A 15,628-nucleotide genomic window follows, 5' to 3' on the forward strand; every position below is an offset into this window, starting at 1 on the left:
TAAAATAAAGTAATTAATTAATTTTATCAATTAAGTATAATTTATAGAAAAATTACTTTTTCATATAACTATAATTAATAATATTGCATTTTACTTAATAATTATATCATTTACTATTAAAATTAAATTTAATAAATCAAATATAAATGTAAAACGAATTTAAAATAAGCAAACAAATTCAGTTAACTTTTAAAATACAAATTAGCAATTAAAAAATAACAAAAAAGAATTATAAAAAATCTGAAAAAAAAGTTAATTTTCTCTCTAATTATAAGAACTAATTTGATAAATAGCTTACATGGTTGATTTAAAAACATAGAAGCAAAGATAAGTCACAAAAAGTAATCATCATAACCTATTTAGATTTAAAAAAAGATAAATTATTAATAATTAAATAAACTATTTATTTTTTCTGATATTTGAAATACTTTAATCAGAATCAAAATATAAAAATTTATGATGATATAAATAATCTATTTAAAAAGTATTGCTTCTAAGTCTAAAATAAATAGTGTTTTATTTATTCATGGAAAAATATTATTTAGATTTAATTGCATTACACTTAATTTAATTTATTATTTAAACATAAAAAAAAGAATTGAAAAATAATTAATTAAATTTACAAAAAGAAAGAAAGAACCTTTAAAAATTTTTTAGTTTTTGATAGTTGAAAGTCTATGATATTTATAAAATCAACAAATTCTGACTTAAATGAAATCTTATTGAAAAAAATCCACAAGCAGGCAGATGAACTTCTAACATGTTCTTAATCACCCACAAATTTTGATAGGAAAATTTTGAAAGAGCATAAAAGAGCAGAAGCTCTAAGCTTACTGCTAAATTTTTGCATGCATTCATTTTTTTTATTTATAAAAATTGTAATAATTAATGGCATAAAATTAAATTATTGGTTATTTCTTACTAAATTTTGTTTCAAAATAAATATTAGATGGAAGAGTTAGTTATCCATAATATTTTTTACTTTTTTAAAATATGAATGTATTATGATTTATTTCATAAACTTAAAAATATTAGAATATCAAATATATCCCAAAACCAAGCCTCACCTTAACTCAACAGCTTTGTTGTTTCATAAGATTAAATTAATAATTTTTAATTATTTACATTCTATAAAAATATTTATAAGGTTTAATTTTAACTCTTATTCTAATAAATGTACTGTTGATACTCATTAATTAAGGCTTCTCACTAAGATTTTTCGAAATTTGATTACATTTCAAGAAACTTTGAGAAAATTTATTTTTCAATAAGTTAAGTGTTAATATTTGAGAAACTACTATTATAAAATAATCAAATATAAATCTTTTTTTACCAAAAAAAATATTACATTTAATTTAATAGAAATAATATTTATTAATGCACTTAAAAAAATTGAAAAAAAAATGTATTTCAAATAGTAGCTAGCTAGCTTTTTTAAAATATAAAAAAATATATTTGAACTGATTTTTTTTAACATATTTGTTATAATTCTTTTTATTAAACGAATTTTTATATTAAGTAGCTTGCTTTTTAACTTTGTAGCTGTTTAAAAAATCATAAGCTGACTTTAATTTATTTAATAATTTTAAATATTGATTTTGATTGATTGTTATTAGTTTTATTACTAGCTTCTATTTTATAATAGATTCTTATAGACATTAAAAATTTTTATTATTCTAAAATGAGTTATTTATTACAAACACCAAGGTAGTAAAATACTTCATAACTTAAAAAAATAATTTATAAAAAAATATTTTTATTATTTATTCAAATTCAAATTCAATATCATTTTAATTATATTAATATACAAACAAGCACTATGATTTAAAGATAGATCAGATTATTATGAACTGACTCAATTTTTTTAAAAAATAACTTATTATTCAATTCCTTTTTATTGTATATTTTCTAAAATATTTATTATTAAAAGATAATAATTATTAAATAATTTAAACAATTAGATTTAAATATTTAAGTCAAATATTAATAGCAGATTATTCTTAAAATGATTTCAATAATTTTATATTAATTATAGTTTTTAATAAATGTAAATGTTTAATTGATTTGATTAACATCAGTTTTTAGCTAATGGATGGTTAGAAATTAATTAATCTTTTAATTAGATAAAGAGCCAGCAACATGAAATTTATTGTAAGAATTCAAGAAATTAATAAACACAAAATCGTCTAACTATCTTATGATCTTTCTTTTAAAATAATGAATGATCTTTTTAATTACATTTTTTTTGGTATAAGGATGAATCAAAATAGTTCATTAGTTTAAAAAGTATAAATATTTTTCTAATAAGTTATTATGATGAAAAGCAAAATATAAGGTAATTAATTAATTACTTTACCTTTTTATCATCAAACATTTTTTAACTTTAGTTACAATTTACATTGATTTAAAATTTTTAAATCTATGGTAAATTATTTAACTCTTAAATTTTGGCAATTTATTTTTTTAATCTAAAGCTTGATTAATAATAATAGCTTTTGTTTATTATTAATAAAATTTGCTAAATAATAGGTCATCACAACTTAAGAATTAACCTAAAATTAGCTAAATAGTAATTCATTGCAACTTAAGAATTTATATAAAGTTAGCTTTTACAAAAATTAAATACAAACGTATCGCCTTATCCTACAATTTTATTTTGCTTTCATATTATTATTTTCTATCCGCAATCTATTTTATGCTTTAAATAGAAGTTACTTCTTAAATATTTATCTGAATATCTTTTATTCAATCAGTATAATTTTGATGTAGAAAATATTTATTTGAATATCTTAATAAAAAAATCACTTCTAAAATCGATTAATATCAACCATAATTTAGTTACTTTGCTTGAAATAACCTAAAAATTATTAACTATTAAAGAAAAATTATTAATTAATTCTTTCTTTCTTTCTATTTTTAGCCAAATTATCTTTTGATGGACAAAAATTTATGAAATCTGAATAAATATAATTTAGTTGTTAATTTGTTGGATAGTTATGCGTTATAAACATTTTTATAAGCTAATCTAATCTAAGATAAATTAATATAATTAATTAAAATATAAAAAAAAAAGAAAGCTATGAAAATAATTAACAGAAGCTTGCAAAAAAACGAATCAATTTCTCCTAGAAAAACTACTAAGTAGAATTCTCAGCTGTCAAGACTTGATATCTCTAGAGCCTTTAAACTTAAAGTAGAAAGTACAAATAGAAACCTTAACTCTAGTCTTTCTCCAAAGCAAGAATAATCTAAAACAAATATACTTTAATAGAAATTAAACTAATGTAGAATCCAAAGTCCTTTAAACAAAGTCCATGATTCTAATTAGTTTTAATTTCATTAAAAATCTAAAATCTATGGTGAGAAATTAAATAATATAAAAAAAAGCTAATAAGCTGAAAATTAGCTCAATTTGTCGAAACACCAGAGCCTCATTAAGTATGCATCTACTGATTATAACAAATATTAATGTCAAATAGAGGAGTAAAAACTTATAAGTGGAAATAAAAAAAGTAAGACTCAGGATGATAATAATTTAGAGAGTGATTCTGACTCTGAAGAAGTATTTTCAATCTGGAAAGAAAATTAACTTAAAAGTTGTGGGTTAGATACGGATTAATTTATTGATGACAGAGGATAATAATTAGGATTTTACTAAATTTACAGACTGCGCTCTGCATTATACTAACCATCGTACGTATCGCGTTTAGATACAATATAAGAAGTGTAAATTCTTTCATAGCATTTTAATAAAGAGATACCAATAGAGCTTTTGAAGCAATAACAATTCTATCTTGATAAATATTATGAAATTCAGAAAAAAGATAAAATAAACAACTAAATACTATAGAAATAACTTAGTAACTAAAATTTTAAAGGTTTTACTTAAAAATGTTAGACTGAAAGACTTTATAGGCCAACATCTTCATAAGAATAAAATAAGATTACTTCTACTAAATTAAAATAATAAATTAGTTAATAGCTAAATTTGAATGAAACAAATCGAATTTAAAAAGAGAAAAGCAATATTATCTAAAATTAATCAGAAAGAATGACAAAAAAGATGTAAAACAAGCAAATTTAGAAATAAATAGGCAAAAAAGCAAATGATATAAATTAAGAATACCAACATTTATCATAATAATACAAATCTAAAAGAAGACAAAAAATTAGTATAGACTAAGAAGAAATTTAAAAATTCATATAAAACTAACCCATCACTGATAAAAACATTATCTCATAGGATGGTGATGAAGATACAAAAATTGATTAAAGTTTTGATAATACCTCTATAATATCTAATAATAAACATAGCCTTTCCAAAGACAATAATAATTCTACTAAAATATAAAATGAAGAAATAATATAAAATATTACAGAAACTGCAAAATCAGTACTTTCTTACCTTTAAAAAATAGTTTCTAATCAAACAAATTAAGGTTAATAATTATTTTAAAATAATAAATTCTTTAACTTGACAGATAAATTTATGAGTTATTAATCAAATAAATATGAAAATCATAAATAGCGAAATTGAATTTTATAATAAAAATTAGATAACTTAACCTATTTATATACTGCAATTTTTCTACAGTTATGTACTCTATTTCGGATATTTTTTAATTATACTATCATAATTTTTTCCTCATTCAAAAAAAACCTTTGGGTTTTAATTAAAATTTTGTCTTAATTTAGAAACTAAGATCATATATATTTATTTTTATATACAATGATTTATGATTTTTAAAAATTAAAAGGTTTCACTATCTTCTATTCTACAATTTTTGGTAAAGAATTATTAATAATTATTCATTTAATTTTAAAGTAAACGAAATTTTATACTCAAGTTTTTAAGAATTATGAATACAATTTTTGATCTTTGAGAATTAAATAGTTTAGCTCTCTTGTAAATTTATGTAAAGAACAATCAATTTGTTTTAAATAAAAAAATGAGCCAGTAAATTTTAATTGATTCTTATTGAAACAACTTTTATATTGAAGAAATAAACTTAAGTTTTTTTTTGAGCTTTGAATTAATATTAAGATTCTTAATAGAATTCTAAAACATTTTTTAAGTACATTTTGTTTGGATATAAGAATTAGTAAAAATGATTCTAAAATTCGAAGTTTATTGTTTATTATTTGTTTTAATAAGTAATTTATTTTTAAAAAAACAGAACTAATTTTAACTAGTAATCTTAGATTACTATTTCAATCACACTTATTGTTTAAATTTACAGATTACATTAATCATCTAATTTTAATGTATCATTAAATTATTTAATTCCAAATAGTGAAAGAACCAGTTTTTTGAAAACAAAACTAGATTAAGACATAATCTTATTATTAAATTTTTCTAAATATAGATCCATCATAAATTATCACAACTTAACATAAAACCTAAAATTTGCTTTTATAAATAATCATTATTACCACATCAGTTTTTCTTAAAAAATTATTTCTTTTATTCACAGCAAGTATTATTTATTAAATAAATTATTGGTTAAATTATTTATTTAAATAATTTTTGTGTAGAAAATAAATATATTTTTACATTTTATTAATATTAAATATCTAATTACTATTTAGAAAAAAAATATATCTTAACTTTGTTTTATCATGAATTTATTTAGGTTTTATTTATATAATACATTTAAGAAATAGGTGCACTAACCAAAAATATTACTTCTTTCAAAATAGTGAAATTTAATTTTTTTTCTACGAAGCTTAAATTTCCCTAAAATAATAAAAATTGCTATCCTACACTTTTTTACAATATATGGTAAAATATAATATATTTTTTAAATTATATCTATAAATAGATTTCAATTAAATAGAATAAATAAACAAATAAAATAAAAAAATTTATTATTCTTCTTAATCTAAAATAAATAATCTATCAAAATATAATTTCAATTTTAAATTGATGAATGGGAAAATCATGTAAATTTTCTTAAGATTAATTAATAAGAAGAAACTTACAAATTCTTTTTAATAAATTGAAAAATTTACTCACCATAAAATTAGACTTATTCAAGTACAGTAGACTTACACAAATTTATGTATAAATTTAAATAATTACTATCCATAAATAGAAAAGAGCTACATAGCTTTACGAACAGATTTAAAAACATAGGCTTTCTAAATTTTTGATAATCAAATTAATTGGTTTTACATTTTTTTAGATATTATGAAATATTTCTTACACTCAAATTTAAAAAATAACTATCATATTACTTCTTAAAAAAATTATTAAATACTTAAATTTTAATGGAGCAAAATCCTTTTAAAAGCTACTCTATATTATAAAAATATTAAAATCTTACTTTAAAGATGATGTTATCCTATTTGCTTTACATTTTGATTTTATATTAATAAGATCAGCCAGTCTTTTAGCATCGCAAATTATTTAAAAAGAAAAGCTCTAAAATTTAAGATACAATCCATAATAACTATAATAAAAGTAAAAAAATAATTATAAATATATTTAATATCATTTCTCTTACTTTAAATATTTATTTTTAATTATTTCGCTCAGAATAATTTGAAATTATTTTTATTGAAAAAATTATCTTTAATTGTAATTTTTAAAATATAATATATTTCTTAATTTTTGAAAATATATTCACTAAAGTACAATTAAATAAAATCAATAATAAACAGGGTCTAATAAAATAAAAATCATGTGAAGGTGTTTTTTGTGTTTTTTTTTGAAATAAGTTGTCAAAAAAAAATTTTGATAATTTTAATGAAAATACTCCCATGTTTTTAGACCCTGATTATAAATGAAGAAAATAGTTTGGGCTAAGAAGAGGGGTATAATTCAAAGTAATAAATTTTAAAATATATTAGTAAAATTAATAAGCTCATTAGCTAGCTTTCAAATTTATAAATAATAAGCAATATTAGCCATGTAATATGTATTTAACTAATATTAGCTAATATTTTATTTTAGTGGCAATGAAGAAGAATATTAAAATATAGAAAGAAAACAATTTCATGATAGTGGAAGTAACTATCCATCAAACTAAATTGAAAGTTATTTTTATTAAACATCTTTAAGATCTGCTAAATCAAACGAAAAAAATATAAATTTAAAATAACTAAAAGAAATAGATAGAGAATTTAAACTAGCTATTAAAAAAAAAAAAAATTACAAAAGGAAAATAAAACTACCAAGATAAAAGATATTAAATATTAACCTATTTTGAGAGAATACATTCACAAAATTGTTTTTTAACAAGTACAATAAATTGAAAAAGGCAACATTAGATATTATTAGTTTTGAAAAATAATTTAAATAAAGCTAAAGATTTAGTTCAAATAAAATCAATCTTAAACTTTTATATTTATTTACTAAATAAAATTTATATTAGAAGTTTAAAATATTATTAAATAGATTTTTCATTCTAATCTAAAATTTCTTTAAATTATATAACGAAAAACAACTTGATATCAATTGTTAAATATATATTAATCTATATTATAATTCAATGATTTATTTTACTGAATTTACTCTCTATATTTTTTCTAATTTATAACACAATTTTATGTTTAAATAACAAAAAAATTATAATTAATATTCTGATGATTTCTATTTTTAAGTGATTTTAAGATTTATTTACATAAACCTTAAATTTTTCAACTATAAATTCTCTCCATTAAAAATGTAATCTAATTTGAATATGGAAAGCAAGATAAGATTAAGAAAAGTATTATAAATCTTCAAAATTAATGTAAATAATGATTTTTTGGTAATATAGTTATTTATATCCTATATAAATATTAAATAAATTCAATGCCTCATTTTAAAATAATGAACAAATAAAACTGATTGAAGAATAATTATTTTCTTCATATTCATCTTATTTTTTGTTTTAGAAGGTTTATACTTCACTGTTTAGTAGGATGTGCTCTTCAAAATTTTGCTTTTAATCTTTAGAAGAAATTTTTTTAATTTAAAATTCTAAGAAATATAGAATTCAGAACAAAGAAATTTTTATTATTATTGGACATCTTATAATTATACCAAATCCCTCTTCTTCCATTTTTTGATTTATATTTTGTAAGAAGTTGGTAGAGAGAGGGACTATTAATTAAGTAAGATAAAACTGAGTTAAATTTCTTTTATATAAATCTTATTAAAATAGAAGAATGTTTATACTTTCAGGATTTTTAATGCTAAAATTTATTAACTATTATATCTAATTACAGTAATCAATGTAATATAATAGAGAATAGAATTTATATGATCAGTCAAATTACTTTATATTTTATGCGCTAATTAATTCTGACGTTAAAAAATATGAGAAAAAATAAAGTATTATGTGTTAATATTATATTTAAGATTATTTTAATCTGCAGACTTTAATATATTAAAAAATCTTTGCAAATACTTTAAATGAAATAAATATAAGTAGCATTAACAAATAAACTAACTAATTATTTATTTTATATAATAAAATTATTTATGATCACTAGAATTGGTTGGGTACTGGGATAAATAGTCACTTCAATCAATTATTATTATGCTTTATTTACATAAGTTAATTAAGATAAAACGATATTCAAAGATAAATTTTGAGCTAAGTGCAGGATTATATCTAAAAATTATATTAACAAACAAATGCTTGAAATTAATTAATAAAATCTGATAAATTATATTATCATTTACGACTTATATCTATTTCACTGTATCAAATTTCTGTTTTCTATATTAATTTTCAAGATCAACAAATAATAAATTATTAAGTTATTGATTAATTAGCTATTTAAAAACTTACAATCATCTATCAGAATTTAATAAAATTCAAAAAGATTAAGTTAGTTTAAATTGGAGGAATTAGAAATCAAACTTTTGTAAAAATAAAAAAACAAAACATATTAAAAAATATCTTTACAAAAGATCATATTAACTTGGTAACTACTAGCTTGAGAGAAGATTAAATTTTAAATATACCTCTTGTATGACAAACAATAATATCCAAAATAACTTTTTTAATCATAATAAAACATAATAACAAATAATAAACAATCTTAATGGTGAAATTATGAGTTATGATTTAGACTATAACCAAACATAATCTCTTTTACTAATTCAAGCCATTTATGAGTAAAATGAAATATAAAACTATTAATAATCTTAAGATTTTCAAAATCAAAACTTTTCTCTTGATTTAAGCTTTGAGGATTATAAATCATTTAGTGAGTTCCCAAGCCTATGTGAAATAGAATAAAACCAAAAAATTGAAGATGATGAAGAAATGTTTTATATTTGCAGTAAGGATGATCTTTATGAAATAAATAACTTAATACCATTTGATGAATTGAAATACTAATTAACTCATATATAAAATGATATTATTGCTCAAAGAAAAGGTGAACTTATAAACTAATAAAATTAATAATAAAAAATAACAAATAATCCCTACATTTAATTTGAATAATATAAGATAGAAGGTAGTAGGAATAATATACAGTCTAATTAAGAGATTAACAAAATTAGTCTATAAATTATAAATTAATATAAAGAAATAAAAGAAACTGAAAACTTTTCATAATTCAACTAAGATAATTAAATTTAAATTAAAAGAACTATAATTTTATTTATTTAAATGATGATGATAATAATAACAATATCTTAGTTTTAATTCAATTAAAAAAGATGAAATTTTAAAAAACTTTAATAATATTTTTATTTTTAAAGAATAACTTAAAAATGTAAATCATTTTTGATATAAAATATTTTTATATTCAATTTTATAGTTTAAAAAATTAATTTGATTAAAAAATAAAGCAAAATGCCATTTAAATAAGTATATTTGTTTTTAATTAATTACTTGTTTAGCTTAGCTAAGCTAGGTAGAAACAAGAAAATTCAAAAAAGTAATTAAATTTAATTGAATAAAAATAAATAATATAAAATGAGACAAAATGCCCCACTGAGAATAAATAAAATTATTTTTTAGATTGGGTCTGGAGTGGATTCAGATGAAAACAGCTTAAATTTCTGTAAAATGTTAATAATTGCTATCCTGAACTTTATATACAATATATGTTAAAATATATTATATTTGTTAAATTATACCTATAATTCGAGTTCAATTAAATAAGATAAATATTTACATATGATAATTAAAAACATTGTATATTTTTAGGATAACTTAGAAAACAATAATTTTTTGAATAATTAATCACCTAAGCTGATCTATTATAACATAAAGTAAAAAAGTTGATTATTCTTATTAAGCTAAAATAAATAATATCTCAAAATATAATTTGAATTTTAATTGATGAATGGGAAAATCATGTAAAATTTCTTAAGATTAATTAAACAAATGACTTACAATAACTCTTTAATAAACAGAAAAGATTACTTACCATAAAATTAGACCTAATCAAATAGAGGAGACTTACACAAATTTATGTATACATTTAAATAATTACTAAACATAAATAGAAATTAGTAACATAACTGTATGATCAGATTAAAAATTTAGACTTTCTAAATTTCGATAATTAAATTCATTTATTTTACATTTTTTTTGATATTAAGAAATATTTCTTACATTTAAATTTAAAAAATAACTATTATATTAGTTACTCAAAATATCAATAATTTAAAATTTACTTGTAGATAATAAATATATTATAATATGTAAAATATGTTAATGATTGACAAAGTCAAATTTGATAATAATATCATTACAATTATGAAAATAAATCTTACAATTTTAGAGTAAAAATTATATTGTGAAATAAATCTTTTTTGGGATAGATTTTTAGAAGAAAAATTTAAATATGAAGTCATTAATTACTGAGCTATTTTATTGTTAAGAATGCAAATTAATAATCTTAATTTAACTCTAAAAATTTCACATAAATTTATTTAAAAATGTCTCAATATATCCCTAAAGTAATAAGAGTTACTTTAACTACAGCTTAAATTATGCTACTTCCTTACATAATTATTAAATACTTAAATTATAATTATTTGTTTTACATTTTGATTTCCTTTAATTAAATCAGTTAGCCATTATCTCTACAAATTATTTAAAATGAAAAGTTCTAACATTAAGATACACATACATAATAATATATTATAAATGAAAAAAAATAATTATCAATAAACATATTTAATATCATTTCTCCTAATTTAAATACATTTAATTATATCACTTAGAATAATTTGAAACTATATACAATGAACAAAATCTATTTAACTCTAGTTTATAAAAAATAATATATTTCTTAACTTTTGAAAATATATTCACTAAATTAATTAGTAATTAAGTAGAATTAAGTGAAAAATATAAATGAAGAAAATAATTTGGTATAAGAATAGGAGTAATATTCAAAGCAATACATTTTAAAATAGATTCATTAGCATTTGCTTATTAGTTCACTTTCAAATTTATAAATAATAATCAAAATTATCCATTTATGGATTTAACTAATATTAGCTATTAATTTTATTATAGAGGTAATGATGAATAATATTCAAATATAGGAAGAATATGATCTCATAAATAGCGGAGGAATTAGTGATAAATATATTTACCTTAGAGTTAATTAATTATAGTTTTATTAAATATTTCGACTCTGTTCAGCTTTATATTTAAATCCTATTTATCTAGTTTAAACTATGTTAAAGATGTTTTAAAAATTCAAAAATTTTTAAATAGCCTAAAAAGAACAATAAATTTATCTTGATTTTTTTAGTTCTAAACAAAAAAATACTTAACACAAGTTTCAGAAAATGTATTAAATAATCAAAATTATTATCTAGGAAGCCTAATTGAAAGTTATTTTGAATAAGCTTCTTTAAGAACTGCATCAAATGAAAAAAATAAAAATTTAAAATTATAAGAAAATAACTTAAAAAAATATATAGAAAACTTAAACTAGCTAAATAAATATAATAAGAAAATAATAAAATATATTCTTAAAGTTAATTTTAAGTAATATTAATATAATATAACAATTATTTGAAAAAAAATTATTTTATAAAAGGAAAACATGATAATAATTGTTAGCATTTTTTGAAAAAATTTTATCACTAAATGTGTTTTTAACAAGAGTAAAAATTTAAAAAGATAACATTAGAAATTAATTGATAAATAAAGCTAAGGATTTAAAAGATCATATTTTTATTTTAAAATTAAACAAACATAATGATTTTTGAAAATTAATCAATCAAAACAAAATTTAGATAAAAAAATGTTTAAAGTATATTGAATTCAACTAAAATCAATCTTAATTTTTTATATCTCTTTAATGCATAGAATTTATATAAGAAGTTAAAAATATTATAGAAAAGGTTTTTGCATTTTAATTTAGAAATTATTTAAATTATGTAACTAATAATAACTTTATATCAGCTTTTAAAAATATTAATTTATATTATAATACTGATAAATACTGTTAACTTCAATATTTTATTTTACTGAATTTACTTTATATATTTTTTATAATTTATAACATTATTTTGTTGTAATAGCTAAAAAAATTATAATTAAAATTCTGATGATTTCTTTTTTTTAACTAATTATAAGATTTATTTACATGAAATATAATATTTTTCGATTCTAAATTCTCTCCATTAAAAATGAGTCTATTTTAATAGATAAAGTATAATAAGATTAAGAAAAGAATTGCAAATCTTCACAAAAAATATAAATAATGATTGTTGGGCAATAAATTTATTAATTTCTTAGATAAAAATTAAATAAATTCAATACTTCATTTTAAAATAATAAAGAAATAAAGAAATATAGTAAAGAAGAATATTTATTCCTCGTCATCTTCAACTTATTTTTTTGTTTTATTAGGTTTTTACTTTGTTGTTTAATCAGATGCACTTTCTAAATTTTGTTTTTAAAATTTTTGAGGAAATTTTAAAAATCTAAAATACTTATGATTAAATTTAGAGAGACACTTTAATTATAATAGGCCACCATACAATTATACCAAACCCCGCTTCTTACATTTTTTGATTTATATTTTCTAGAAGTTGGCAGAGAGAGAGAAAGGGACTATTAATTAAGAAAAAAATGAGTTAAATTTCTTTTTTACAATCTTATAAAGCTAGATTAATATTGATGTTTGTTGAATTTTAAATACTATAATTTATTAACTATTCTATCTAATTACAGTAATCAATGTAATATATTAGAGAATAGAATTTATATAATCAGTCAATGATTTTATAATTTATGCGTTAATTAATTCTGAATTTTAAATATGAGAAAGAGCAAAATTCAATAATTATATTTAAGTAAAATAAAATTATTTTAATCTGTCGATTATGATAAATTTTTAATATATTAAAATATCTTTGAAAATATTTTAAATATGATCAGCATTATCAAATAAACTATCTAATAATTTATTTTATATTGAAAAATTATTTATGGTCACTAGAATTGGTTTGATACTTGATTAAATAATCACCTCAATCAGTTCTTATTACACTTTATATACATAATTTAATAATGATAAAACGATAACTCAAATAGAAATTTTGAGAAAGGTACAGGATTATTTCTGAAAATTAGATCAACAAACAAATGCTTGAAATTAATTAATAAAATCTATTATTATTTACGGCTCATATCTATTAACTTATTTCACTGTATCAAATTTCTGCTTTCTGTATTAATTTTCAAAATTGTAAAGATAAGACAAGTAATAAAATATTAAGTTAGTGACTAATAAGCTAATTAAAAGCTTACAACCATATCAGAATTTAATAAGATTCCTTCTTAAAAAATGATTAAGTTCGATTATATTGCAGAAATTAATAATAAAACTTTTGTAAAAAATAAAAAAAAAACAAAAAAATTAAAAAATAACTAATCAAAAGATAATTATAACTTGGAAACAGTTTGATTGAGGATAGGTTAAATCTTGCTTTTAATTTTAAATATACTACTTATATGACAATCAATAATATCCAAAATAACAATTATAATCATAATAAAATATAATAACCAATTATAAACAATCTTAATGATGAAATTATTAGTTATGATTTAGGTTATAATCAAACATAATTACTTTAACTAATTCAATCCATTTTTGAGTAAAATGAAATATAAAATTAATAATAATCCAAAGATTTTGAAAATCAAAGTTTTTCTTTAGATTTAAGCTTTGAAGATTATAAATCTTTTAGCGAGTTCCCAAGTCTATATGAATATGAAGAAATAGAATATAACCAAAAAGCTGAAGATGATGAAGAAAAGTTCTATATTTGTAGTAAAGATAGTCTTTATGAAATAAATAACTAATCTTTTGATGAATTAAAATACTAATTAATTCATATAGAAAATGATATTATTACTCAAAGAAAAGATGAACTTTTAAACAAAGAAAATAAAGAATAAATAAATAGTAACAAATAATCCGTAAATTTAATTTGAATAACATAAGAGAGAAATTGTTATGAATAATATACCATCTGATTAAGAGATTAAAAAAATTAATCTATAAAAAATAAGTTAATACAAAGTAAATAATAGAAACTGGAAATTTTTCATTATTCAATCAAGATAATTAAATTTAAATTAGAAGTACAAATATTTTAGTTATTTAAATGATGATGATAAAAACAGCGATATCTCACTTTGAATTCAACTAACAAAAATTAACTTAAAATATATGACCATATTTTTATTATAAAAAAATATAATAACAAATAAAGAATAACTTAAAAATGTAAATTATTTGTATATAAAATATTTTTGTTTTCTATATAAGTGTTAAAAATAATAATTTTATTAAAAAAATATATAAATTATAATAAAAATTGGGTATTTTAAGTTTTTTATTCTCATAATAACAATAATAATCTATTAATTTAAATAATTTGATAAAATAATTATTTATCTATGTTTGTAAAATAAATATCTAAATCTGAACTATTATTTTTAGACATTTATTTCTTTGAAAATCATAATAATTCTAATTTAAATTTTTTGAAGACTAAAGATTATATGGTAATTATTAATCCTTGAAAATTTATTAAAGCTTTAATTTAACAAAAAAGTAAAAAAAATTTCTATCTATTTAGAAATGTTAAATAATTTAATCTTGGTAAGCGATAAAATTAACATTCGATTGTCTTTTTTATTTTAGGCTATAAATATAAATAATAAAATATTTTTCTTAATTTATGAAAAAATAAATCGATCTATCTACTATTTACTAACTTTTTAAATAGTTTTTTACTCTCAATACCATATTTTCTTGCCAATAGATTCTAAAAAAATATACAAAATAATCTTTTTATTTTCTTTCTTGTAACATAGAAAAAGTGATTAGAATTTTCCATATCATTTTTAAAAAATAAATAAAATAATCTAATTAATAGATAAATTGATTAACCAAATGTGTTTTATATTTTAGTTTAAAAAAATATATAAAATAAAATAATTTTGAATATTTATGAATACATATCTATATACTGTAGAGTAACTCTTTATATAATTTACTTTCACTACTATGCTTTCTCTCCTATAGATTATAAAAAATTACTATTTAGTGATAATTTCTTTTTATTTTCATTCATGTAACAAAGAAAAGGGTGTAACTTAGAACTTTCCATGTATTTTTTTCATTTTACAGT

At 18.2% G+C, this 15,628-nt stretch overlaps 3 protein-coding genes across 3 annotated transcripts; all 3 read left to right on the forward strand. All coding sequences in view use genetic code 6, as the record gives it.

The window, feature by feature from the left end:
- Positions 1 to 3,034: 3,034 nt before the first annotated feature.
- On the forward strand, positions 3,035 to 4,537 carry TTHERM_00641280 (hypothetical protein; the record flags this gene model as incomplete). The annotated part of the gene is made up of 1 exon (XM_001015345.2): positions 3,035 to 4,537. The coding sequence occupies exon 1, from the start codon at positions 3,080 to 3,082 to the stop codon at positions 4,535 to 4,537; it is 1,458 nt and encodes a 485-aa protein (XP_001015345.1). The 5' UTR covers positions 3,035 to 3,079.
- A 4,429-nt stretch (positions 4,538 to 8,966) lies between these two features.
- Positions 8,967 to 9,735, forward strand: TTHERM_00641290 (hypothetical protein; the record flags this gene model as incomplete). The annotated part of the gene is made up of 2 exons (XM_001015346.2): positions 8,967 to 9,459; positions 9,707 to 9,735. The coding sequence occupies 2 exons, from the start codon at positions 8,967 to 8,969 to the stop codon at positions 9,733 to 9,735; spliced, it is 522 nt and encodes a 173-aa protein (XP_001015346.2).
- A 4,202-nt stretch (positions 9,736 to 13,937) lies between these two features.
- Positions 13,938 to 14,423, forward strand: TTHERM_00641310 (hypothetical protein; the record flags this gene model as incomplete). Its single annotated transcript, XM_001015348.1, has 1 exon — positions 13,938 to 14,423. One exon carries the CDS (start codon positions 13,938 to 13,940, stop codon positions 14,421 to 14,423), a length of 486 nt encoding a protein of 161 aa, XP_001015348.1.
- Between the last annotated feature and the right edge of the window lie 1,205 nt (positions 14,424 to 15,628).

The sequence above is a fragment of the Tetrahymena thermophila genome (assembly GCF_000189635.1).
Source record: "Tetrahymena thermophila SB210 genomic scaffold scf_8254653, whole genome shotgun sequence".
In the NCBI taxonomy this organism is placed as follows: domain Eukaryota; phylum Ciliophora; class Oligohymenophorea; order Hymenostomatida; family Tetrahymenidae; genus Tetrahymena; species Tetrahymena thermophila.